Source organism: Labeo rohita, chromosome 14 (assembly GCF_022985175.1).
Source record: "Labeo rohita strain BAU-BD-2019 chromosome 14, IGBB_LRoh.1.0, whole genome shotgun sequence".
In the NCBI taxonomy this organism is placed as follows: Eukaryota; Metazoa; Chordata; class Actinopteri; order Cypriniformes; family Cyprinidae; genus Labeo; species Labeo rohita.
In genome coordinates, this window is record NC_066882.1 from 3,277,294 (window position 1) to 3,287,705 (window position 10,412).

Consider the following 10,412-nt stretch of genomic DNA (forward strand, 5'->3'; position numbering starts at 1 on the left):
TTGCCTTGACTGCAAAAACTCAGTCATTTAAACATACGTTGACCTTTGGGGGCAGGTCACACTATAAGTTGTCTTAGTGGAAACTGCCATTAAACAGCCTAAATCTTTTGGGAAAGTTTAAATAGTAAATTAGTTTTTCATGGAACAGAAAAAAAAGTAACAATATACCATACCATTGTTTTATATTTTAATTAATAAACTACTTAAATTGATTTTTTAAGCCCAAAATGAGCATGTAGTACAGTGGTTTTAACTCCAAGGCTTCCACTGATAAAGAAATGATCTGGTACTTCAGCTACAATGACAAAACAAATGGCAATATATTAAAATACATAAAATAATTAAAACAATTGCATTTCATAATTACAAAAGGTTCAGTAACTGTATGTTTGTCACCGTATATACTTTATGACCAATGAATTTACATGACTTAAAAAAGCTTATTTAAATTATTTTAAGTCATCTTGAGACTCTTAAAAAGTGTGTTGACACCCCCTAGTGGAGTTTCCTGAAATATATGAGGGGCTAACCTAATGGCAATAACAATTTATTTAAATAAATAAATAAATACAAATTTGCCTATATCTATTCCTTATATCTATTATAGTTTTTATTAGCAGTTTGAATTTTTTTTGTTTAATTTTCTGTTTTGATTTCTATTTTATCTAAACATTTAGTCATTTTGTTGTTTATGCTTTTGCAATCTTTATTAGATTGCAAAATGTATGGCAATATATTAAAATACATAAAATAATTAAAACAACTACATTTCATAATTACAAAAGGTTCAGTAACTGTATGTTTGTCACCGTATATACTTTATGACCAATGAATTTACATGACTTAAAAAAGCTTCTTTAAATTATTTGAAGTCATCTTGAGACTCTTAAAAAGGTGTGTTGACACCCCCTAGTGGAGTTTCCTGAAACATATGAGGGGCTAACGTAATGGCAATAACAATTTTAAATAAATAAACAAATAAATACAAATTTGCCTATATCTATTATAGTTTTTATTAGCAGATTGAATTTTTTTGTTTTGTTTTAATTTTCTGTTTTGATTTCTATTTTATTTAAACATTTAGTCATTTTGTTGTTTATGCTTTTATAATCCTTATTAGATTTTAAAGGTTATTTTATCATCCAGTTATACTATTAAACTATAATAACCCTGGTGGTCCTGGTGACCAATCGCATCATGAGCTCATCAAGTTAACCTTATTTCATTGGACAACAACTGTATCTATGTCATCTCTTTTCTTACCTACCACTTGTGAATAAATTATATACTATCACACAATTAACATTCAAATAAAAGAATTAAGCAATATAAAGCAGACACACCCAGTGATTTATTTAAATGTTTATTGCTGTGCTTTGAAGATTACACTCCTTGGACTTAAGTTGTGTTTGGTGGGTCGGTCCAAACACACAAATATTTCTATTATTTATTATTTAAATAGTAAAACAACAATTCTGTGATACAATACATAGGCTTCACTAATAAATTCTGAACAAGCTAGACTAGGCGAGGTGGTCTATACACTGTGTGCTTATACAGACAATCTGATGTACAAGAAGAGACAAGAAACATTCCATTTACCAAAAAGAAAAACACACTCATACCAAACAACTCAAAACAATAGCTTACAAAACCTGCACACCTCAAAGAGGAGGCACATGTAGTTCATAATGTGCTGATAGGAGGGCCGACATTAAATAAAAAGCTTCATTTTAAACACATGACCCATTGCAGGCCCCGCAGTTCATGTGCTCGTCGTGTGGCAGTACATTTCCACCAAAGTATATGTGTAAATAGAAAGCATGATATGATTTAAATGCTTGATATTGTTTAATGCAGCTTCGTCTCTTTCACTTCACCATGAAGTACCAAATTCCAAAGCGAATAAGTTAAAAAAAAAAAAAGTTCCTCCGGCACTTTTGGGCAGATCATTGAGAAACAATTTTTGGAAAATGATTGTGACTAAAAACACACTGCCTCCTTTTACTGACTGAATGTTGGCATAGAACACAGTAAAGTTTTTGAAGATATTATTTACACATCCTCGATATTTCTGTTCTTTTGTACTGTGAGAACTCTAAGATCTACTTTGACACTTGTGGATGGTATATCACAGTCGATTCAAACCAGACAGTATCCAAATATAAGTGTCAGGACCCCAATATGCCACGACACAATGAATCAGACCGAGAACTGACGCTTCAGAAACATTACACGTTGCAGAAATGTAATGATCACTTCTTACAGATGGTACTGATTCACAGAGACTTTTCTCTGCCGTAACTGCACATTTGGCTCGTAGGAAACATTTTTGTATGACTATAAATTATCCCACATTTATATAACTTAATAAAATGTCTGGTGTGCTTTATACGCTTGTCTGGGTATATGCTTTGTCATGCTTTAGAAAATTGGTCCTCTGGTCATCCACAGTTCACTGGTGGTGCTGTGCATCCCGCAATGTTTTCAGCCTTGTGCTTAATGGAGAACGTTTAGGCCTCATACACCCTGCAAACAGACAAAAACAAATACTTGTGAGCTTTATTACAGGGCTTTTTAAAGATCTTTTTTTTTGTCTGTTGTGCTGCCTGATCTTGGGCTTATGCTGACACCTAGTGGTGTCGAGTCTTGTTAGTATGCATGAAACACAAATTTCTTCCTTGTTGTGACACATATCTTAGTAAAATGAATTCTTAAAAAAATGTTGTTGTAGATGAAGAAAAGTTAATGTTTTTGATTAAAAATTGTGTGGGCACAGGAATTAAAAAAAATATGCATGTGTTAATCATTTAAAAAAAAAAAAAACAGTATAAAGTTCTCTCCTTAAAAATGAAGAGGTCAAATAACAGAATAATGAGTTACTCCAAATTTCACAAAAGCTTATGGACATAATTATAATATATAGTAAGTCAGTCATTGAAGCGAGTTGCTGTTTTTGTCACTCTTTTTAAGATGTCATTCACTTGTTTGGCAATGTACCCACACAAACATTTGGTCAGATTTTTTGATGTTCATCTGATCTCATTTTGTAAGAGACTTTTTATTGTTTTAAATATGTTTTCTTTGGATTGTGTGACTACTCAAAACATAATATAGGAAAATATAACTTAATTTGTGTTTGCTGCTAGATAGACACAAGCTGATCTAGACACATGGTAAATGGAAACTATCTAAAGCTCTGTTAATCCTAGCAGTCTCTATATTCATCCTGTCTTTTTAAAGAAGTTTACTTCTAAAACAAAGATTCACATATAATGTACCCACCCCCTTGTTATCCAAGATGTTCATGTCTTTCTTTCTTCAGTCGTAAAGAAATTATGTTTTCTGAGGAAAACTTCAGGATTTTTCTCCATATAATGGACTGATATGGTGCCCCGATTTTGAACTTCCAAAATGCAGTTTAAATGTGGCTTCAAACGATCCCAAATGCGGTTGTAAACAATCCCAGCGGAGGAAGCAGGGTCTTATCTAGCGAAACGATCGGTTATTTTCATTAAAAAAATACAATTTAAATACTTTTTAATGTCAAATGCTCATCTTGTCTTGCTCTCCCGGAACTCTGTGTATTCTGGTTCTGTGTATACAAGGTATGTTGAAAAACTCATATTTTCTCCCTCAACTTCTAAAATCATCCTACATCGCTGCAGAAGTACCGACCCAGTCTTTGCAATGTGAACATGCAAAGAAGATCAAACACCCTTAACAAAAAAGGTAAAACAGCGATATAGGACGATTTTGAAGCTGAGAGAGAACATGAGATGGGAGTTTTTCGACATACCCTAACTGTCATGAACCAAAAAAACAGTCCAGGCAGAGTAAGACAAGACGAGCATTTGGCATTGAAAAGTATATAAACGGTATTATTTTTATAAAAATAACCAATTGTTATGCTAGATAAGACACTTCTTTCTCGGCTGGGATCGTTTACAACTACATTTAATGGATCGTTTGAAGCCGCATTTAAACTGCATTTTGGAAGTTCAAAATCGGGGCACCATATCAGTCCATTATATGGAGAAAAATGCTGAAATGTTTTCCTCAAAAAACATAATTTCTTTACGACTGAAGAAAGAAAGACATGAACATCTTGGATGACAAGGGGGTGAGTAAAATGTTTGTAAATTGTTGTTCTGAAAGTGGACTTCTCCTTTAAGGTTAAAAAACAAACAAAACAAACAAACAAACAAACAAACAACAACAAAAAAAGTTACTGTAATTAAACCATGTTAGCCACAAATTAACCATGGTTAATTTGTAATAAATAAATAAAACAATATGAAATAATGATACAAAATAAACTATTTTACTATGATAAATCCATGGTTACTTTTCTAAGGGATCTGTATTTGTATCTGTATCTTTCTTTATTTTTGGTTTTGTTTCTATAACTGTACTGCCTTAATGGTTTGACGTTTTGTACGGTATAACAAAACAAAGAGAAATCAGAATAAAGGTTTGCGATACGCGCTAGGTCCCGTTCTAAATGAAATGATTCGTGATACGTGCTTTAAAGTCCCGATCTAAATCAAAAGATTCGCAATATGCGAACTGGAGCACTTCGAAACAGAAAATCATTTTGCAACGCAGTGGTTTAACTGCTAGTGAATCGCTTGAACTGAATGATCTATGTCACGAGTTCGAATCAATCGGCACGATTCAAGCATAAATGACTCAATCAACTGAATTGGTTTATCTGTTCCTCTGCTTTTCTCCGATGGTCTTATTTACTCCCCTAAGGTATTAAATGTGCGTCCTTGAAAGCGTGTGGTTTTGTAGCATATTTTACTTTAACTTCTCAGGTAATATGGTAATATGGTGGTATGACATATTTCAGATGCACCAAAATTACAACGATCACATACACATATTTAAACGTTTGATTAAAAATTATTGCTTGATAGATATTTGTAGGGACATGTCATAGCACCCCTACTAAATTCTGCAAAAAAAAAAAAAAAAAAAAAAAAAAAAAAAAAAAAAATTCAGACCAAAAATGTCCTGTTTTCTAAGAAATTGATCAAAATTAAGCGAGTTTAATTAAAACAAGAACCAATATCTGCCTTCTTAATTCTCATTTTGATGGAAAACAAGTTTTCATACCCCATTGACAGATGTTTGCTCTTGTTTCAAGCATAGAGTCACAAAATTAAGTTCAAGACTTATCTTCAATTTGCATATTGATTTAATGATGTTTAAATATTTGTAATAAAAACCAAAACAAGAATACTGATGAAGACTACAAATGGAAGAGTTTCTGGTCCAATTTAAGACCTTTTACAATCTGCAGAAATCCTGTTATTGTACACAAAAACCAGAGCATTTTAATTCAATAGAAAATGTTTATCTCTGTAATCCTTAAAAAAGGATTGAACATTGAACATTTTCCTGACATTGCACTCTTACTTCATCAACCCATTCCCAACAACCACAACCCATTCCTGACAGATAAAACAGTTACATTTTTTCTCATTGAATATCCACTGAATATTTAACTTTGACTCATTTGGGATTTGACCGAAGTTGTTTATATCTAGCAATTTAGAAGTGATGTTTCACATCTCAAAAAAGGTCAGCAAACATTTAGTGCGACATTGTCCTGCTGCTGAACCCTACCTGTGTTTGTCCTTCCAGATTTTGAACCACTTGACAAGGTTCTTAGTGCTCTGGAGTCTGGGATGCAGGCAATACTCCTGACCTTTGAAACGGGACACATTCTCCATAGTGACACTATAAACACATGGGAAAAATTACGGATGAGTGGATGGGAAGAGAAGATGGGTAAACAGGATGAAACCAGCGGAGAAGATTAGTCATTTAAGCAACACAAACAATAAGCAGTGATGCAATAATACATTTAATACTCGTCAAATAGTAATAATACTATTTAAGGTGTTACTAAATGTATTTCCGCACTGAAGATTCAATTAAAATTATCGTTCAAATCATATGCAGAAGGTAGAAAATCATTCCTGGACTTTCTGAGTGATTCTGAGGTGAATCATCTCGACCGCAGAATTCTCTGCTGACTTGACTGGTAAACAAATACAAATTCAAAGCAGAGTTCAATACCGCAGCTTGTTTTGCCTATTAGGAAGATATTTACCACATCGCTGGAATCACTGAAGCAAACTGACCAAGAGTGCATAGTCTTTTATTTGGATTTTAACTTTATTATTCACCTGCGCAGCCAAACGAACATGTTTGTTGACTCTAAACTCTTCACTGGCCTCTTAAAACAGAGCAGGAGCTCTTGTGGGACTGGAGAAGCTTCTAGAATGTTAAACTCACACTCAGAATCCAGTGCCATAAACTGAAGAGAAGGAACACTTTCAGCAGAGTCCACGGGTTTTGTTTTTCTCTGAGGTCAGAGCTCACGAATGCAAATCCAGACAAATGAGCTAAATGTCCAAGAATTATTTCCAAAAAACGTTGAGACTAAACAGCCATAAATGTTTTTTTAGTCTTATGTAAAATATATTTCTGCACTAACTATTAAAAACCTACGATACAATTACCAGTGGAAATACTATGGATATTACGTAATCTTCAAATGAACACACCGGTACAGCATTTCAGTCAAGTGCACTTCAAATACTGCTGTAAATTAAATAATAAGTTTCACATCTGACCGATTTCATTTTAAATCTACAGTTCAGAGCAAAACTTCTGAATCTAAACTGCAGTAACAAGATTATAAAACATTCTTCTTTTGTAAACTCAAATAAACATCTATCTACGATAATTATAATATTCATTTGAATTTTAGAATGTAACCACAACTTCATACAGACTGATTTAAAAAATATCCAGATCTGTAAATATGCTGTAATACCTAAGATGACCAGGAGGTGGAACAAAGTCTATAGTATTGCCTATCAAAAAAACAAGCTTATAACAAAACGCAAGTTTGCTTTACACCAGAAAACACTTTGGATCTTACAAGCTTCATAAACACAGTTTAGGCTTCATGCATTGTCATAACATAACCATGCTAATCAATTTGAAATCCGTTTTGACTATAGTATCTTGTAAGTGTGCCACTAAATTGTCATCAGGATCCTAATGGAAAATCCAGCTAAAACAAATTCTGCTTTACAAGCTTTATAGCTGATCTAAGATGGTCATTTATGGTCATTGCATAGTCCAAGATAGCATTTGGTGGCCATTACCAGACAGACTGGTTAGAGCTGATTAAACTGGTGTGGACTGGATTGAGCTGGATCACCATGGTTGACCACCTTAAGATGAAATGACCTGTTTTATCTAGCAGGGTCTAGCCAACTCTCACGAGCTGCAGTCTTTTTACAGCAATGATGAAATTAACAAACATCTAAAAATGCTTTAATTCTTTTGTTCCTATTCCTATGAGACTGCTCTATTAAAGCCTACTGGAAATATAAGCTGCTCTATAAATATATAACATTTGTATATTTGTTATCCAGTTAAAGAACCTGAAGTCATAAAAACACACCATACACAAAACACACTTACAGACCCAAACAGGCACATTAAAGATGTTAAGATAAAGAAATGTTTTTGCAACTCACAATATCATCTTTTCTTGGCAGTACGGATGTTTAGGCTTGATCTCCAGCTTTTGTACATCTTTGTACCGGATCTTCGGGCCTTTTCTCGTGCATCTGCACTTATAAGCTAAAAATGAATAAAATGCAAGCTTTAGTTTCGAGAAAAAGCAGATCTCACAAAAACTATGATATCTGAATCATGCTGCAATTAAACTCAAACGAAAATCAATATGAATAGAAAACAGAAACAGAAAGAAGTTACAGTTGCATAAAGAAAACAGCCTAAAAATAAAGCTAATGTGAATGTGTACTCATGTACAAATGCATTCCTTTAATAAAACACAAAACAGAAGCTTGAATGCACAAATATTTTATTTGCATGAACATGCATTAACATAATTGTTAATTTTTTTTTTTTTTTAAAAATAGTACTATAAACGTAAATATGCATAATAGTTTTGTTTTCTGATTTTAACACTGTATCCAGAAAGTGACTTTCACTACTGTATTAATAAGAATGTATTTGTTTACTTTTTGCATTAAAGTGAATTTGTATTTTTCTTTTCTTCTACATGCATTCTGACAATTTCCAGCATTTTCTAACTTTTAAACGCTTTCAAAACGGAACTTATAACGAGGCTGCACAAAAATCAACAAACAGCACAGCAGACTGGCGTGGTGATTCATTAAAGTGCCATTTGCTGTTTTCAGGCTCTTCCAGCACGCTGACTATGAGGCAGGTGAGCTGCTGAAAGACGCGTGACCTACATCTAATCCCTCATCAATCTTCTCTGCTCCATTCAGCATCATCTCTAAACAGCCTCTCAGGACAGAAGCCAACAAGACTCATCCAGCAGCACAAAAGAGCCACTATTTACTATCACTGGCCAAGTTTTGCAGAATGAACTGGATTGTCTGAGAGAAGTGGAGATATTTTGACAGTTGCACCAGCATAAGGCGCTTTTATTCTGCGGGAAAAGTTGAAAACAGAGCTAAAATAGAAGACTAAATTTGTTAGATATTAAAACCATGCACTCTAGAATAGCTAAAACACCGAATTCTGTATTAATAGACATTTTAACACTAGATATCCTCGCGAAATCAATAGATAAACGTAATATTAAAAAATAAATACATATAAAAAACATCACACACACGCACTCACCCTCTGTGTTGAGTGAATAAACGGCGATAACCAGCAAAAGTAAAGCGGCCGTACAGCGATTCATCCCCAATAGTTTGTTGAGAAGCTCCAGCAGCCTCCGGTCTGTTTGCGCCACTCAAATCCAATAATCGAGATCCTCAAATAGTGTCAGTCTGGTGAAAAACCCAGTCTCTATCTCTGTGATGTCAGTCAGTAGCAGGTTGAATGTGCTCCGCGACACGTCACGCACACCGTCTCTCAATCTGACAAGCCGCTCTTGAGCGCTCTGAGCTTCTATAAACACACGCTTGAGCGCCTCATTGATATGCAGAGCCCGCCGACGAATTAACTCTGGCTGTGTCTCGAAACCGAGCTAGTTGCCTACCTAGAAAGCATTTTTGCGCTCTGCGCATGCACTGGAGACTGTCTAGGTAGGCAGCGCTCTAGGTTTTGAGACGCGTTCTACAGCCACCGCCAGGGAAAAGTGATAAAATTGAGTTAAAAAAGTTTATTAGAACTGTACGTTGTCAGGGGAGATAATTGCATTGGCTTTTATGCACTCTGTTAAAAAGCCTCACTTAATTTGTTCTTTTTTATTCGTGCCAGTGAATAAAAGCTCAGTTTAGCAAGCTCTTTCTTTATGTAATTAAGCAAATCTATACAGGACATCATAATAGACTTAAGTAGAAAAGTCCTATCTTAAGAAAATCTTTAGATCTAAATACAAAACAGGTGCCTTTAGTTAATGAAGTCTCTCTTAAAGAAGAATTACAGATAAATAAACTTGTGAATGCACACATCTTTTAGAATTTTTAAAATCAGATTGTTGGTGAAAATAGTACGTAAAATGTTGCATGTTTCACCAATAAAGATGCACAAGAAGTGAGTGTTATTTTGTGCTTCTAACTGGGGTTTGTGTAAAAACTCTTTTTTTACACAGTTGCGTAATGGTGGGAATTGCTGTCAAGATGCTGTCCGCTCTTATATATCATCAGCATTTTCTGTTTAAATTGAATTAGCCTAGCATAACAAAAACAAAACACACAGTTGGTAGGGCATACTCATTCACATTCACATCTATTCCATGCTGAAGAGTGTACTTTATTTCCCTAGTGAAAAAGTAATGTTTAAAATACCATTTTATGTCATACTACGTATAGAATTGCTCCAGACTTACTGATATAATAATTAGAAATAAACTTTATTTGGAGTACTACTTGTGCACGATGCACATTTCTCTAATATTAAGCCCGAAATGTGTTTTAATGCCAGTATGCAAAATATTTGAGGTGTTCCTAAAGTATACTTGCAATAGTTACACTTTAGCACAATCATACATGCTTCAGTATATCTTTAGGTGGACTTAAGCACTACTTCTGCACAATTAAAGTGCATTAAATACAAAATTAGTTGTTCCCATTTAGAAGACATTAAGTATACGAGTTTAGCATATTAAAATACAATTGCAGGGTGTTTTATTAAGTACATTAACATGTAAATGTATTAGGAGTATATTTAGCATTAAATAAATGTATTCCAAGACATTTTAGCATATTTAATTTTCACTGTAGGGTTCATACTTGCTAATGAAATCATGAGGATATCAGAATTTGTAAGGTTGATAAATCATTGCATTTCTCAGTCATTTTTTTAAAGGCAAATTTTTTATTTGAATATTGCACCCTTTGCACGCAAAGGGTGTTTCTGTGAACGTCAGAAAG

The 10,412-nt window shown here is 33.9% G+C and overlaps 1 protein-coding gene across 1 annotated transcript; it reads right to left on the bottom strand.

Moving 5' to 3' along the window:
• Window positions 1–1,350: 1,350 nt before the first annotated feature.
• Window positions 1,351–9,009, bottom strand: cxcl14 (chemokine (C-X-C motif) ligand 14). Its single transcript, XM_051128320.1, has 4 exons — window positions 8,713–9,009; window positions 7,569–7,674; window positions 5,635–5,748; window positions 1,351–2,529 (listed from the first exon to the last, which is right to left on the bottom strand). Exons 1-4 carry the CDS (start codon window positions 8,774–8,776, stop codon window positions 2,514–2,516), a joined length of 300 nt encoding a protein of 99 aa, XP_050984277.1. The 5' UTR covers window positions 8,777–9,009; the 3' UTR covers window positions 1,351–2,513.
• Window positions 9,010–10,412: the final 1,403 nt, after the last annotated feature.